Source organism: Somniosus microcephalus, unplaced genomic scaffold (genome assembly GCF_052327205.1).
Source record: "Somniosus microcephalus isolate GS21.2 unplaced genomic scaffold, FLI_Smic_1.0 unresolved_chr6, whole genome shotgun sequence".
Taxonomy (NCBI): domain Eukaryota; kingdom Metazoa; phylum Chordata; class Chondrichthyes; order Squaliformes; family Somniosidae; genus Somniosus; species Somniosus microcephalus.
The window spans coordinates 40493043-40510518 of NW_028225184.1; the positions used below are offsets into that span (position 1 = coordinate 40493043).

General features: G+C 53.9%; 1 protein-coding gene across 1 annotated transcript in view; it reads left to right on the top strand.

Moving 5' to 3' along the window:
• The first annotated feature begins 16379 nt into the window (after nucleotides 1-16379).
• LOC147087221 (putative G protein-coupled receptor 139) overlaps nucleotides 16380-17476 on the top strand; it is a 58926-nt gene continuing 57829 nt past the window's right edge. The window contains exon 1 of the mRNA XM_085978120.1: nucleotides 16380-16440. Within this exon, the coding sequence (XP_085834246.1) occupies nucleotides 16380-16440 (61 nt within the window). The remainder of the gene's footprint in view (nucleotides 16441-17476) is intronic.

Below are 17476 nucleotides of genomic sequence, written 5' to 3' on the forward strand. Positions count from 1 at the left end.
GAACATGGACTCCAAAGTGTCCGCCAGTCCTCGGCTGGTCAGGCAGACAGTGGTGGGATTGTAGAATTGTTCAGGGTGAGAGCTAGATGAAGCGACGAAGCTATGATTAGAGATTGGTTTACGTTACTTATATTTCCAGGGATAACCCAGTGATCGAATTTAATATTATCCCCCTTGTTCTGTTTTACCCAGAGTGACAATTCTTTCTCTGTATTATCCTGTGAATTCCCTTCATTGTGATAAACGTGGGCTGGTAAAGAATTTTCCCCCTGTTCGGGCAAACCAGGAAATGGGGACAGAATATTAAAATGATAAGGGACCCGGTTAAAAGCCGATGATAAATCATTGATCCTGTTATGAAGGACTGTGGAACTACAGCCCGCCCGGTGATATATGATGGATTAATTGTTGTGTTGCAAAGTGGGCGTTGTTGATCACGGAGTAGAAGGGGAGGGAGAGAACAGTTCAGCAAAGGCCCCTTGTAACCCTATCTGTAAATCACACCTTGGGCTGGCTCTACTCCTCTGGCAACCTCTCCCCCTTCGAGCATCTGTCCCTGTTCCAGGCCTCTTGCCTCTCATTCCCGCCCTGCACCGTTGCCCCTGGAATCCCCAAGGATCTATCCTGTGCTCCCTCCTATTTCTCAGCTGCATGTTATATTTCGTCGGTTTCCACATGTACACTGACAACATCCAGCTCTACCTAACCACCACCCTCTCCCTGGACCCAATGCCTCCGAGTTATCAGACTGATTGTCGAACATTCAATCCAGGATGAGACACCATTTCCTCCAATTAAACATTGGAAAACTTTGTCTTCAGCCCCACCCCCACCCGCTACAAACTCCATACCCTCGCCATGGATTCCAGCCCCTCTGAACCAGACTGACCGCATCCTATTTGACTCTGAGCTGAGATTTCCACCCAGATCCCCTCCATCACCAAGATAGCTGAGTTCCACCTCCGTGACATCGCCTGTCTCCACCTCTGCTATTCTGCTGTTGGAATCTTTTGTTACCTCTGGTCCCGATATTCTCCTGGCTGGCCTCCCATCTTCCACTTTCCATAAACAGAAACTCATCCAAGACTCTGACAGCTGTATCATAACTGGCACCAAGATTGGTCCACCTGCCCCACTGAGATCAACACCCCATTAGCTTTTTAAATTGGTTTCTGTACCTGTGTGCTGGTGTGTAACCATTTATGTACTTGGACTCTCAAATCTCTTTGCTCCTCCGACAGTTCCTACTTCCTCACTATTGAGATAATAATCCGATTTATCTTTGCTGGGTCCAAAGTGGGTGACCTGAGACTTGCCCACGTTCAACTTCATTTGCCGCAGTGTTTCCGCTCAATTACTCTCTCAATGTCCCTTTACAGCCGCCTGCTCCAGTCCGCACTACTTACTGTCCCCTGAACGGAGAATCATCCATAAGTTTGTATATAAAACTCTCTTTTCCTTCATCCAAGACATTAATAAATAAGGTGAAAGGTTGGGGCCCCAGAACTGAGCCCTAGGCAACATCACTTGTTACTTCAATGGTAATACACATTGGGAATGATGTAAAACGGGTTGCCGACTCGCTATCACCTGTTTTACACAATTGCATAAAGCCAAGATTCCCCCCCTTGTTAAATAATAGCAAATGAGAAACAAATACATCGCCCGGGGTGGAGCATAGGTGCCAATTCGCTACCTCCTCTTTTAACCAGGTGACTAATGTTTTCTGACATTTCAACAGTGACTACACTTCAAAAGTACTTCATTGGCTGTAAAGCACTTTGGAACGCCCTGAGATCCTGAAAGGCGCAATAGAAATGCAATTCTTTCTTTCTGACTAAAATTACCCCCATGTCCAACATTGATTAAAAGAAAATCTGCTGAGGACTTTAACAATGTTCCAGGTTTCTCCAACACCATGTCCTGAATGTACAGAGTCTATTTCTGCTGTAACCTCTCGTCAAAATCAGTGACCTTTCAGTATCAATTCATGGATTAACTTGTCCATGACTTGCTTCAACTTCTGTCCACAGCTCCAAATGCCACAATCATTGAGATGCTCCAAAAGTGGGATGATGTCCAGCTCTACAAACTGTGACATTCTCGCGGGACAGACTGGAACAGGCGATGAAGGAGGGCTGGACGGTGTCACGGTGGGGTTAAACTAAGGGGAAGAACTCAGTGGATTACAACATCGGGTAAGTGGCAGAAACACAGATTGAGTTTGGTTGGTTTCAATATCATACCAGCAGCAGGAAGCTGCAGCCCAGAAATTGCTGATAATGATTTTGGATGATAAACACGTCACACTTTACTGTGAGGTTGCTCTCGGAGCTATTTTAGCAAAAGGTTTATCCCCTTCAAGTAAAAAAATTCCAGGGCAAGGTGATCTGATTGTGTGAAATGCTCATCTGCAAATATCGCCAATGACAATTGCTGCCTCGTGTTTCTTCCCGTCACATGCCCTGAAAGACTTTATTTCTGATCAACTATTAAACACGTTGGGGTTCAAGTTAGAGGGATGATTTCCAAATTGTGATTCGGTTGGGGGGCGGTACTGGGTCGGTGAGGGGCGCGGCTGGGTCAGTGGGGTGGGGGCAATGGGCGGGGTCGTTGGGGTGCATGTCTGGGTCAGTGGTATGTAGGCTGAGGCACTGGGTATCGCTGTGGGGCTGCGTCAGATGGGTTGGGATTGTTCAGTGGGGTGTAGTACATAGAAACATAGAAACATTGAAATACAGGAGCAGGAGTCGGCCATTCGGCCCCTCGAGCCTGCTCCGCCATTCAATGAGATCATGGCTGATCATCCAAATTCAGTAGCCTGTCCCTGCCTTCTCCCCATATCCCTTTAGCCTCAAGAAATATATCTAACTCCTTCTTGAATATATTTAATGAATTGCCCTCAACTGCCTTCTGTGGTAGAGAATTCCACAGATTTACTACTCTCTGGGTGAAGAAATTCCTTCTCATCTCTGTCCTAAATGGCTTTCTCCTTATCCTTAGACTGTGACCCTTGGTACTGGAGTCCCCCGCCATCGGGAACATCCTTCCTGCATCTAGTTTGTCTAGTCCTGTCAGAATTTAATAAGTGTCAATGAGAGCAACTCTTATTCTTCTAAACTCCAGCAAATATAAGCCTAATCGAAACAATCTCACCTCATATGTCATTCCTGCCATCCCAGGTATCAGCCAGGTGAATCTTCTCTGCACATCCTTCCTCAGATAAGGCGACTAAAACTGCACACAATACTCAAGGTGTGGTCTCATCAAGGCTTCCTTGCTCCTGTACTCGAGTTCTCCCTATGAAGGCCAACACACCATTTACCTTCTTAACCGCCTGCAGCACCTGCATTCTTACCTTAACGACTGGTGCAGAAGGACATCCAGGTTTCGTTGCACTTCCCCTTCTCCCAATCTATTGCCATTCAGATAATAATCTGACTTCCTTTTTTTGCCACCAAAGTGGATAACCTCACATTTATCCACATTATAGTGCATTTGCCATGTTTCTGCCCAATCACCCAACCTGTCCAAATCGTACTGGAGTTTCATGACATCCTCCTCACAGCTTACCCTCCCACCCAGCTTTGTGTCGTCTTCAAATTGCGAGATATTACATTCAATTCCCTCGTTCAGATCATTAATATATATTGTGAACAGCGGGGGTCCTAGGATTGACCCTAGCGGTACCCCACTAGTCACTGCCTGCCACTCAGAAAACGACGCTTTTATTCCAACTCTTTGCTTTCTGTCCACCAACCAGTTCTCTATCCAAGCCTTAATTTTGCACACTAATCTCTTAGGCGGGAACTTATGGAAAGCGTTTTGAATGTCCAAATACACCACATCTACTGGTTCTCCCTTTTCCATTTTACCAGTTACATCCTCAAAAAATTCCAGTAGGTTAGTCGAGCATGATTTACCTTTTGCAAATCCATGTTGACTCTGTCCGATCATGTCGCGGCTTTCAAAGTGCTCTGCTATTACATCTTTTACAATGGACTCTAGCATTTTCCCCACTACCAATCTCAGGCTTACCGGTCTATAATTCCCTGCTTTTTCTCTGCCACTTGTTTTGAATAGTGGGGTAACATTAGCTACCCTCCAATCCATGGGTACTGTTCCAGAGTCTATCGAGTTCTGGAAGATGACCAGCAATGCATCTATTATTTCTATGACCATTTCCTTAAGTACCCTGGGATGTAGATTATCAGGCCCTGGGGATTTATCGGCCTTCAGTCCCATCAATTTTCCTAACACCATTTCCCTACAAATAGTGATTTCTTTCAGTTCCAAACTTTCATCAGACCCTATGTTCGCCGGCAATTCTGGGAGGTTATTTGTGTCCTCCTTTGTGAAGACAGAACCAAAATATGTATTTAGTTGGTCTGCCATTTCTTTGTTCCCCATTATAAATACCCCCGATTCTGACTGCAAGGGACCTACGCTTGACTTCACCAATCTTTTTCCCTTCACATATCTATAAAAGCTTTTACAGTCAGTTTTTATGTTCCTGAAAGCTTACTCTCAAATTCTATTTTCCCTTTCTTAATTAATCCCTTTGTCCTCCTTTGTTGAATTCTAAACTGCTCCCAATCCTCAGGATTATTGTTTTATCTGGCCAATTGATATGTCCTCTCCTTGGATCTTATGCTATCCCTAATTTCCCTTGATAGCCACGGTTAAGTCACATTTTTTCTTTTATTTTTATGCCATACTGGAATGAACTTTTCTGTAGTTCATCCATTCGGTCTTTGAATGATTGCCATTGACTATCCACCGTCAACTCTTTGAGTGTCATTCCCCAATCAATCCTACCCAACTCGCTCCTCAGACATCGTAGATTCCTTTATTTAAATTGAGGACCCTAGTTTCTGAGTAAACTACTTCATTCTCCATCTTAATGAAGAATTCGATCATATTATGATCACTCCGACCCAAGGGGCCTCGTACAACAAGATTGCTAATTAATCCTTTCTCGTTACATAATACCAAGTCTAAGTTGGCCCGATCTCTGGTTGGTTCCTCGACATATTGTTCCAAGAAACCATCCCGTAAACAATCCAGAAATTTCTCCTCCACAGTATTGTTACTAATTTGCTTAGCCCAATCTATATGTAGATTAAAGTCACCCATGATGACAGCTGTGCCCCTATTGCACGCTTCTTTAATTTCCCTTTTAATGCCATCCCCAACCTCCGCCTTACTGATTGGAGGTATATATACCACGTCCACTAATTTTTTTTCCACTTAGCATTTCTCAATTCTTCTTTGTCCGATCTTGCCACTGTTTTCCAAGTGCTCTGATATTACATCTTTTATAATGGACTCTAGCATATTACCCACTACCGTTGTCAGACTTACCGGTCTGTGATTCACCATTTTCTCTCTACAACCATTTTTGAATAGTGGGGTTACATTAGCTACCCTCCAATCCATGGAACTGTTCCAGAGTCTGTAGAATTTTGGAAGATGACCAGCAACGCATCTACTATTTCTAGGGCCACTTCCTTAATTACCCTAGGATGTAGATTATCAGGCCCTGGGCATTTATCGGCCTTCAATCCCATCAATTTTCCTAACGCCATTTCCCGACAAATACTGATTTCATTCAGTTCCTCCCTCTCATTAGCCCCTATATTACCCAACTTCTCTGGGAGGTTATTTGTGTCCTCCTTTGTGAAAACAGAACCAAAGTATGCATTTAATTGGTCTGCCATTTCTTTGTTCCCCATTATAAATTCCCCTGATTCTGACTGGAAGGGACCTATGCTTGACTTCACCAAACTTTTTCTCTTCCCAAATCTATAAAAGCTTTTGCAATCTGTTTTTATGTTCCCCGCAAGCTTACTCTCATACTCTATTTCCCCCTTTTTAATTAAACCCTTTGTCCTCCTTTGCTGAATCCTAAACTGCTCCCAATCCTCAGGTTTGCCGCTTTTTGTGGCCAATTTATTTCTCCTCTCCTTGGACATTAGGATATCTCTAATTTCCCTTGTTAGCCACGGTTGAGTCTGCTTCTTTGTTTTATGTTTATGGCAAACAGGGATGAACAAATTCTATAGTTCATCCCTGCGATCTCTAAATGATTGCCATTGCCTATGCACCATCAACCCTTTAAGTAACATTCACCAGTCCATCCTAGCAAACTCACGCCTCATACCATCGTAGTTTCCTTTATTTAAATTCAGGGTCCTAGTCTCTGAGTCAAATACTTCACTCTCCATCTTAATGAAGATTTCTATCATACTATGATCGCTCCACCCCAAGGTGACTAGCACAACAATATTGCTAATTAATCCTTTTGCATTACATAATACCCAGTGTATGATGGCCTGATCTCTAGTTGGTTACTTGACATATTGGTCCAGGAAACCATCCCGTATACGCACCAGGAATTCCTCCTCCACAGTATTGTTACTAATTTGGTTAGCCCAACCTATATCTAGATTAAAGTGACCCGTGGTAACTGCAGTGCCCTTATTGCATGCATCGCTAATTTCACATTTAATGCCATCTCCAAACTCGGCATTATTGTTTGTGGGTCTGTATATAACTGCCACTAACGTTCTCTGCCCCTTGGCATTTCTCAGCTCTACCCATACATATTCCACATCATCAGAGCTGACATCCTTCCTTACTATTGTGTTAATCACCACTTTAACCAGCAATGCTACCCAAACTCCTTTTCCTTTTTGCCTCTCCTTCCTATATATTGAATACCCCTGGATGTTGAATTCCCAGCCTTGGTCTCCCTGGTGACATGTCTCCGTAATCCCAATTATATCATGTCTGTTTACATCAATTTGCGCAGCTAATTCATCCACCTTATTACGAATGCTCCTCGCATTAGATCTGGGTCATTGGGGAGTAGCCTGGGCCAGTGGGTGTCGCTGTGGATCCGCATTAGTGGGAGGCTGGGTCCGTGGGGTGCGGGGTTGGGTCAGTGGTGGGCGGGGCGGAGTCAGGGGGAAGCGGGGCTGTGTTAGTGGGGTGCGGGGCTGGGTCACTGGGGTGTGGGGCTGGGTCAGTGGGGTGTGGGGCTGGGTCAGTGGGGAGAGGGGCTGGGTCAGTGGGGTGTGGGGCTGGGTCAGTGGGGAGTGGGGCTGGGTCAGCTGGGTGTGGGCTGGGTCAGTGGGGAGAGGGGCTGGGTCAGTGGGGTGTGCGGCTGGGTCAGTGGGGCTGGGTCAGTGGGGTGTGGGGCTGGGTCAGTGTGGTGTGGGGCTGGGTCAGTGGGGTGCTGGGCTGGCTCAGTGGGTGTGGGGCTGGGTCAGTTGGGTATGGGGCTGGGTCAGCGGGGTGTGTGGCTGGGTCAGTGGGGTGTGTGGCTATGTCAGTGGGGTGCGGGGCTGGGTCAGTGGGGTGCGGGGCTGGGTCAGTGGGGTGCGGGGCTGGGACAGTGGGGTGCGGTGCTGCGTCGGCGGGGTGCGGGGCTAGGTCGGCGGGATGTGGGGCTGGGTCGGCGGGGTGCGGGGCTGGGTCGGCGGGGTTCGGGGCTTTGTCGGTGGGGTGCGGGGCTGTGTCGGCGGTGTGCGGGTCTGTGTCGGCGGGGTGCGGGGCTGTGTCGGCGGGGTGCGGGGCTGTGTCGGCCGGGTACGGGGCTGTGTCGGCGGGGTGCGGGGCTGTGTCGGTGGGGTGTGGGGCTTTGTAGGTGGGGTGTGGTGCTGGGTCACTAGGGTGCGGTGCTGTGTCTGTGTGGTCCGGGGTGGGCTCAGTCATGTGTGGGTGCGGGGCTGGGTCAGTGGGGAGTGGGGCTGGGTCAGTGGGGTGTGGGGCTGGGTCAGTGGTTTGTGGGTTTGGGTCAGTGGGGTGTGGGGCTGGGTCAGTGGGGTGTGGGGCTGAGTCAGTGGGGTGTGGGGCTCGGTCAGTGGGGTGTGGGGCTGGGTCAGTGGGTTGTGGGTTTGGGTCAGTGGGGTGTGGGGCTGGGTCAGTGGGGTGTGGGGCTGAGTCAGTGGGGTGTGGGGCTGGGTCAGTGTGGTGCGGGGCTGTGTCAGTGGGGTGCCGGGCTGGGTCAGTGGGTTGCGGGTTTGGGTCCCTGGGGTCTGTGTCAGTGGGGTGTCGGGCTGTTTCAGTGGGGTGCGGGACTGGTTAAGTGGGGAGCGGGGCAGGGTCAGTGGGGTGTGGGGCAGGGTCAGCGGGGTGTGGGGCAGGGACAGCGCGGTGTGGGGCTGGGTCAGCAGGGTGTGTGTCTTTGTCAGCGGGGTGTGGGGCTTTGTCAGTGGGGTGCGGGGCTTTGTAGGTGGGATGTGGGACTGGGTCACTTGGGTGCGGTGCTGTGTCCGTGTGGTGCGAGCTCAGGGGTGTCTCTGGCTCAGTTGTGTGTGGGTGCGGGGCTGTGTCAGTGGGGTTCGGGCCTGGCTCAGTCGAGTGTGGGTGCGGGGCTGTGTCAGTGTGGTTTGGGGCTGTGTCAGTGGGGTGTCGGGCTGTGTCAGTGGGATGCGGGACTGGGTATGTGTGGTGCAGCGCTGGGTCAGTGGGGAGTGGGGCAGGGTCAGTGGGGAGTGGGGCTGGGTCAGTGAGGTGTGTGGCAGGGTCAGTGGGGTGTGGGGCAGGACCAGTGGGGTGTGGGGCTGGGTCAGTGGGGTGTTGGGCTGGGTCAGTGGGGTGCGGGGCTGGGTCAGCGGGATGCGGGTCTGGACCGGCGGGGTGCGGGGCTGTGCCGGCGGGGTGCAGGGCTGTGCCGGCGGGGTGCGGGGCAGTGTCGGCGGGCTGCGGGGCTGGGTCAGCGGGCTGCGGGGCTGGGTCGGCTGGGTGCGGGGCTGTGTCAGCGGGGTGCGGGGCTGTGTCGGCGGGGAGCGGGGCTCTGTCGGCGGGGTGCGGGGCTGTGTCGGCGGGGTGCGGGGCTGTGTCGGCGGGGTGCGGGGCTGTGTCGGCTGGGTGCGGTGCTGTGTCAGTGTGGTGTGGTGCTGTGTCAGTGTGGTGCAGTGCTGTGTCAGTGCGGTGCGGGGCTGTGTCAGTGGGGTGTTTGCTGGGTCAGTGGGTTGCGGTGCTGGTTCAGTGGGGTACGGGGCTGGGTCCATGGGGTGCTGGGCTGGCTCGACGGGGTGAGGGGCTGGGTCAGCGGGGGGAGGGGCTGGGTCAGCGGGGTGCGGGGCTGCGTCAGCGGGGTGCGGGGCTGGGTCAGCGGGGTGTGGGGCTAGGTCAGCGGGATGCGGGGCTGGGTCAGCGGGATGCGGGTCTGGGCCAGCGGGCTGCGGGGCTGGGTGAGCGGAGTGCGGGGCTGGGCCAGTGGGGTGCGGGGCTGGGCCAGCGGGGTGCGGTGCTGGGCCAGCGGGGTGCGGTGCTGGGTCAGCGGGGTGCGGGGCTGGGTCAGCGGGGTGCGGGGCTGGGTCAGCGGGGTGCGCTGCTGGGACAGCGGGATTCGGGTCTGGGCCAGCGAGGTGCGGGGCTGTGTTAGTGGGGTGGGGGCAGGGTCAGTGGGATGGAGGAACAACAACAAGTGAACTTTACAGCGTCAGTGAGGATCCAAGCTCCAGATTACACAGCCTCACTGCAAAGAAAACTAACATTTAAGGGAAAGCTGGAAAAACACATGAGGGAGAACGGAATAAATGTTTATGCTGATGGTGTTAGATGAAGATCGGTGGGAGGAGGAGTGTGTCGAGCATAGACGCCGGCACGGAGTTTGGCTGAAAGGCCTCTTCCTGTTCTGTACCTTCTATTTAATTCTATGTTTAAAGGGAGGTGACGATGACACATTTTCTGAAGCAGTTTTTACAAAGTAAATATCGAAGCTTTGCTCTAATTCTGTAGCTTGCAACCAGCAAACTCCTCCGGTGGATCTGGGAGATTCCAGTCACCCAGCCAGAGCACGTGGATTATTCTGTAAAAGTGAAATGAGTTTAACTGTTTCTATAACTTTAAAGCATAAATCAGACTTGTGTATTTCAGAGGAGAGTCTTTGATCTAAGAAATACGTTCAGTTTCACACGTGGGTGTAGAGTTCGCCACGTGTATCTCATCTTTAACCTTCATTTCCTCCCAATGTTTAGTTTACTCCCGAATCTCTGCGCACCTTTCACACAACTCCATATTTCAATCTCTCCAATCGGGTTTCAGCTCCTGCCACAGCCCTGAAATGCCAATAATCAAGGTCTCAAATGAAACGCTCTATGACTGACCATGGTAAACGATCCCACCTCATTCTCCTCGACTTCAGCCTTCTTTGACACAGTCGAGCACAACATCTTCCAACGCCTCTCCTCCGTTGTCCAGCTCAGTGGGACTGCCCGCACTTGGTTCCACTTTTACCCATCCGATCGTACCAAGAGAATCTCCATCAATGGCTTCTCTTCCCGCTCCCGCACTGTTACCTCTGGAGTCCCCCATGGATCTCATGTTAGCCCCTCCTATATCTCACCTACATGATGCCCCTCGGAGACATTAACCAAACATAAGAGATCAGCTCTTATATGTACACTGACAGCAAACTGCTCCCCCTCTCCGACCCCTCTGCTCTCCCTCTCCGGCCCCTCTGCTCTCCCTCTCTGGCTCCTCTGCTCCCCCTCTCTGACTCCTCTGCTCCCCCTCTCCGGCCCCTCTGCTCTCCCTCTCCGGCACCTCTGCTCCCCCTCTCCGGCCCCTCTGCTCTCCCTCTCCGGCCCCTCTGCTCCCCCTCTCCGGCCCCTCTGCTCTCCCTCTCCAGCCGATCTCTCCCTCTCCAGCCCCTCTGCTCTCTTTCTCCGGCCCCTCTGCTCTCCCTCTCCAGCCGATCTCTCCCTCTCCAGCCCCTCTGCTCTCTCTCTCCGGCCCCTCTGCTCTCCCTCTCCGGCCCCTCTGCTCTCCCTCTCCAGCCCCTCTGCTCTCCCTCTCCGGTCCCTCTGCTCTCCCTCTCCAGACTCTCTGCTCTTCCTCTCCAGCCGATCTCTCCCTCTCCAGCCCCTCTGCTGCCCCTCTCCGGCTCCTCTGCTCTCCCTCTCCGGCCCCTCTTCTCTCCCTCTCCAGACCCTCTGCTCTCCCTCTCCAGCCGATCTCTCCCTCTCCAGCCACTCTGTTCTCTCTCTCCGGCCCCTCTGCTCTCCCTCTCCGGCCCCTCTGCTCTCCCTCTCCGGCCCCTCTGCTCTCCCTCTCCGGCCGCTCTGCTCTCTCTCTCCGGCCCCTCTGCTCTCCATCTCCGGCCCCTCTGCTCTCCCTCTCCAGCCCCTCTGCTCTCCCTCTCCAGCCCCTCTGCTCTCTCTCTCCAGCCCCTCTGCTCTCCCTCTCCAGCCCCTCTACTCTCTCTCTCCAGCCCCTCTGCTCACCCTCTCCAGCACCTCTGCTCTCCCTCTCCAGCCCCTCTGCTCTCTCTCACCGGCCCCTCTGCTCTCCCTCTCCGGCCCCTCTGCTCTCCCTCTCCAGCCCCTCTGCTCTCCCTCTCCGGCCCCTCCGCTCTCCCTCTCCGGCCCCTCTGCTCTCCCTCTCCGGCCCCTCTGCTCTCCCTCTCCAGACCCTCTGCTCTCCCTCTCCAGCCCCTCTGCTCTCTCTCTCCGGCCCCTCTGCTCACCCTCTCCAGCACCTCTGCTCTCTCTCTCCGGCCCCTCTGCTCTCCCTCTCCGGCCACTCTGCTTTCCCTCACCGGCCCCTCTGCTCTCCCTCTCCAGCCCCTCTGCTCTCCCTCTCCAGCCCCTCTGCTCTCCCTCTCCGGCCCCTCTGCTCTCTCTCTCCGGCCCCTCTGCTCTCCCTCTCCGGCCCCTCTGCTCTCTCTCTCCGGCCCCTCTGCGCTCCCTCTCCGGCCCCTCTGCTCTCCCTCTCCAGCCCCTCTGCTCTCCCTCTCTGGCCCCTCTGCTCTCCCTCTCCGGCCCCTCTGCTCTCCCTCTCCGGCCCCTCTGCTCTCCCTCTCTGGCCCCTCTGCTCTCCCTCACCAGCCGCTCTGCTCTCTCTCTCCGGCCCCTCTGCTCACCCTCTCCAGCACCTCTGCTCTCTCTCTCCGGCCCCTCTGCTCTCCCTCTCCGGCCCCTCTGCTTTCCCTCTCCGGCCCCTCTGCTCTCCCTCTCCAGCCCCTCTGCTCTCCCTCTCCAGCCCCTCTGCTCTCCCTCTCCGGCCCCTCTGCTCTCTCTCTCCGGCCCCTCTGCTCTCTCTCTCCGGCCCCTCTGCGCTCCCTCTCCGGCCCCTCTGCTCTCCCTCTCCAGCCCCTCTGCTCTCCCTCTCTGGACCCTCTGCTCTCCCTCTCCGGCCTCTCTCTCCCTCTCCAGCCCCTCTGCTCTCCCTCTCCGGCCCCTCTGCTCTCCCTCTCTAGCCCCTCTGCTCTCCCTCTCTGGCCCCTCTGCTCTCCCTCTCCGGCCTCTCTCTCCCTCTCCAGCCCCTCTGCACTCCCTCTCCGGCCCCTCTCTCCCTCTCCGGCCCCTCTGCTCTCCCTCTCCAGCCCCTCTGCTCTCCCTCTCCAGCCCCTCTCTCCCTCTCCGGCCCCTCTGCTCTCCCTCTCCAGCCCCTCTGCTCTCCCTCTCCAGCCCCTCTTCTCTCTCTCTCCGGCCCCTCTGCTCTCCCTCTCCAGCCCCTCTGCTCTCCCTCTCCAGCCCCTCTGCTCTCCCTCTCCGGCCCCTCTGCTCTCCCTCTCCAGCCCCTCTCCTCTCCCTCTCCAGCCCCTCTGCTCTCCCTCTCCGGCCCCTCTGCTCTCCCTCTCCGGCCCCTCTGCTCTCCCTCTCCAGCCCCTCTGCTCTCCCTCTCCGGCCCCTCTGCTCTCCCTCTCCGGCCCCTCGGCTCTCCCTCTCCGGCCCATCTGCTCTCTCTCTCCCGCCCCTCTGCTCTCCCTCTCCAGCCCCTCTGCTCTCCCTCTCCAGCCCCTCTGCTCTCCCTCTCCGGCCCCTCTGCTCTCTCTCTCCAGCCCTTCTGCTTTCCCTCTCCGGCCCCTCTGCTCTCCCTCTCCAGCCCCTGTCTCCCTCTCCGGCCCCTCTGCTCTCCCTCTCCAGCCCCTCTCTCCCTCTCCGGCCCCTCTGCTCTCCCTCTCCAGCCCCTCTGCTCTCCCTCTCCAGCCCCTCTGCTCTCCATCTCTGGCCCCTCTGCTCTCACTCTCCGGCCCTTCTGCTCTCCCCCTCCGGCCCCTCTGCTCTCCCTCTCCAGCCCCTCTGCTCTCCCTCCCCAGCCCCTCTGCTCTCCCTCTCCGGCCCCTCTGCTCTCCCTCTCCGGCCCCTCTGCTCTCCCTCTCCGGCCCCTCTGCTCTCCCTCTCCGGCCCCGCTGCTCTCCTTCTCTGTCCCCTCCGCTCTCCCTCTCTCTCCGGCCCCTATGCTCTCCCTCTCTGGCCACTCTCTCCCCCTCTCCAGCCACTCTGCTCTCCCTCTCCGGCCCCTCTGCTCTCCCTCTCCGGCCCCTCCGCTCTCCCTCTCTCTCCGCCCCTCTGCTCTCCCTCTCCAGTCCCTCTCTCGACCCTCCATTGCTTATGGTTTCTCACACTGCTTGTCCCACAGCCAGTCTGTGATGACCTACATATTTCTCCAATTACACATTGGGAAGACCCAGGACATGGTCTTCGCCCCCTGCCATGAATTCTGTTCCCTCGCCGGTGATTCCCTCCCCGTCCCAGCCAATGTCCCGGATTGTTCACAACCTCAGTGTTCTACTGGCACCAAGCTGAGCTTCTGACCTGATCTCCTCTCATCACAAAAACCGTCTACTTCCAACTGAGTAACATCAGCATTCATCATCCCTGCTTCAGCCCATCTGCTGCTGAAATCCTCTTCCATGCTTTTCTCACTGTAGACTTGATTTTTCCAATGCTGTACGGGTTGGCTTTTATCCTTTCACGCACCGTGAATTAAGTGCATCAAAACCCTGCTCACTGCTCACCCTGTCCTTGTGAACCTACCTTGGCTCCTGGTCCCCCAGCAACTCCAAATTAAAACTCTCACCCTCGTTTAAACCCCATTCATTGATCCGGCACTCCTGTCTCTGTAACCTCCTCCAGTCCTACACTCCCCCACCACCAATATCTCTCTGTTCCTCAGACTCAGGCCTCTTGTGCATTTCACCCTCTCCTCACTCTAACCAGATCACATCTCCATGAACCCACGACAACCTCACTGCTCATGGAGACCAGAGGAATCCCGACTAGCTGTATATTCTGTATGTGGATACATAACATATTCATAAAATACCATAATTAATATCCAAACTCAACAAATATCTGTAAATAACATAAGTCAATACCGCCACTTTGTGTACAGTGAAGGATCATATAATTTATCAATGATCACCCGCTCCATATTTACCTGCAGAATATTCTCTACCTCAGTAATAAGTCTGGTTTTGGCCTGCACTGTTAGGGTACATCTCACCAATGGGTGCTCCCAGTGCAGTGTCTCGGCCTGCACTGTTAGGGTACATCTCACCAATGGGTGCTCCCAGTGCAGAGTCTCGGCCTGCACTGTTAGGGTACATCTCACCAATGGGTGCTCCCTGTGCAGAGTCTCGGCCTGCACTGTGTGAGTAAATCTTACCAATGGGTGCTCCCTGTGCAGAGTCTCGGCCTGCACTGTATGAGAAAACCTCACCAATGGGTGCTCCCAGTGCAGAGTCTCGGCCTGTACTGTGAGTAAATCTCACCAATGGGTGCTCGCTGTGCAGAGTCTCGGCCTGCACTGTATGAGAAAATCTCACCAATGGGTGCTCCCAGTGCAGAGTCTCGGCCTGCACTGTGTGAGTAAATCTCACCAATGGGTGCTCCCAGTGCAGAGTCTCGGCCTGCACTGTGTGAGTAAATCTCACCAATGGGCGCTCCCAGTGCGGAGTCTCGGCCTGTACTGTGAGTAAATATCACCAATGGGTGCTCCCAGTGCAGAGTCTCGGCCTGCACTGTATGAGTAATTCTTACCAATGGGTGCTCCCTGTGCAGAGTCTCGGCCTGCACTGTGTGAGTAAATCTCACCAATGGGCGCTCCCAGTGCGGAGTCTCGGCCTGCACTGTGTGAGTAAATCTCACCAATAGTTGCTCCCAGTGCAGAGTCTCGGCCTGCACTGTTAGGGTACATCTCACCAATGGTTGCTCCCAGTGCAGAGTCTCGGCCTGTACTGTGTGAGTAAATCTTACCAATGGGTGCTCCCTGTGCAGAGTCTCGGCCTGCACTGTGTGAGTAAATCTCACCAATGGTTGCTCCCAGAGCAGAGTCTCGGCCTGCACTGTGTGAGTAAATCTCACCAATGGTTGCTCCCAGAGCAGACTCTCAGCCTGTACTGTGTGAGTAAATCTCACCAATGGGTGCTCCCAGTGCAGAGTCTCGGCCTGCACTGTGTGAGTAAATCTCGCCAATGGGTGCTCCCAGTGCAGAGTCTCGGCCTGTTCTGTGAGTAAATCTCACCAATGGGTGTTCCCAGTGCAGAGCCTCGGCCTGCACTGTGTGAGTAAATCTCACCAATGGGTGCTCCCAGTGCAGAGTCTCGGCCTGCACTGTGTGAGTAAATCTCACCAGTGGGTGCTCCCAGTGCAGAGTCTCGGACTGTACTGTGAGTAAATCTCACCAATGGTTGCTCTCAGTGCGGAGTCTCGGCCTGTACTGTGTGAGTAAATCTCACCAATGGTTGCTCCCAGTGCAGAGTCTCGGCCTGTACTGTGTGAGTAATTCTCACCAATGGGTGCTCCCAGTGATGAGTCTCGGCCTGTACTGTGTGAGTAAATCTCACCAATGGTTGCTCCCAGTGCAGAGTCTCGGCCTGTTCTGTGAGTAAATCTCACCAATGGGTGCTCCCAGTGCAGAGTCTCGGCCTGCACTGTGTGAGTAAATCTCACCAATGGGTGCTCCCAGTGCAGAGTCTCGGCCTGCACTGTGTGAGTAAATCTCACCAGTGGGTGCTCCCAGTGCAGAGTCTCGGCCTGTACTGTGAGTAAATCTCACCAATGGTTGCTCTCAGTGCGGAGTCTCGGCCTGTACTGTGTGAGTAAATCTCACCAATGGTTGCGCCCAGTGCAGAGTCTCGGCCTGTACTTTGTGAGTAATTCTCACCAATGGGTTCTCCCAGTGCAGATTCTCGGCCTGCACTGTGTGAGTAAATCTCACCAATGGGTGCTCCCAGTGCGGAGTCTCGGCCTGCACTGTGTGAGTACATCTCACCAACGGGTGCTCCCAGTGTGGAGTCTCAGCCTGTACTGTGAGTAAATCTCACCAATTGATGCTCCCAGTGCGGATTCTCGGCCGACGGGAGCCCGCGTGGTACTCGGTTGTGATGCTCAGCGGGACTCACTGGATTTCACTGGGCAGCTGTCTGTGTCACACCTGATATGGAGTGTTGATCGTAACACTATGGAAATGTTCGCTCCCAGATCTAACTGCTGTTGTACTGATGGGGAGGAGGGACTTGATATCATCTTTAACAAGGCAACGTTCTGCTTTTTATTTCAATATTTCCATCTAGACCTCTTAATAATATTGTATTTAATGCAGAGCGTTAGAATCTGGGAACGCCTGTCACCAACATGGCTGAAGCTCCAAACAGGGGAGAATATCCAACATCTTCAAGAATGAGAAAGGACAAAGGTAGGTTCAGAAAATTCATTTAAATATCATTTCTGTCCCAACAAAGGGTCCAGATCTCGTGCAACAACCTGCAGCTCACACAGGAAGAGGGAATAGAATAGGGGCTGAGTAGGAAGAGGGAAGTGAGTGACGATATGGAGGGGCACTGCAGTCACAGGTGGAGCCAGACCCTGAATACTGGAAATGTCCAATACATACCTAGAATTGGTGACTGTAATGTGGATAGAGACAGTGACTCAGAGGATGGTCTTCCTGAGCAGGAAGCCACTCCGAGTGGGCGTTCTGGAGAGGCAGGTGGGGTACAAGAATAGGAGAGCAATAAGGGAATATTAAGACTGAGGCTCAGGTCTAAAAATCACGGCCTCAAGGTGGTGGTCTCTGGAATGCTTTGCACTGCGCTGCATAAGGAGGGAGATATGAGGCAGGTCAATGTAGGGCGGCAAGGCTGGAGCAGGAGGGAAGAGTTCACGTTCTTGGAGCAATAGAGTGAGTTCATGGAGAAGGGAAGGGACGGCCGTGATCTGAACCGACCAGCAGCAATCATTTTATGGAATCGGTGAATGGAGCAGTGGGAGAGTGGGTGAATGGAGCAGCGGGAGGGTGGGTGAATGGAGCAGTGGGAGGGTGGGTGAATGGAGCAGCGGGAGGGTGGGTGAATGGAGCGGCGGGAGGGTGTTTGAATGGAGCAGCGGGAGGGTGGGTGAATCGAGCAGTGGGAGGGTGGGTGAATGGAGTAGCGAGAGGGTTTGTGAATGGAACAGCGGGAGGGTGGGTGAATGGAGCAGCGGGAGGGTGGATGAGTGGTGCAGCGGGAGGGTGGGTGAATGGAGCAGTGGGTGGGTGTGTGAATGGAGTAGTGGGAGGGTGGGTGAGTGGAGCAGTGGGAGGGTATCGGTTGATTTGACTGGAAGGTGGGGAATGTGCAGATCCGAGACTAGAGAGTGGAATAAATAAAATTGTTGAAACAGGAACACTTGGGTAGAGGTTTCCATGATTTTGACCCAACGATGATGACTAACAGGTCGGGCCTGGTCCA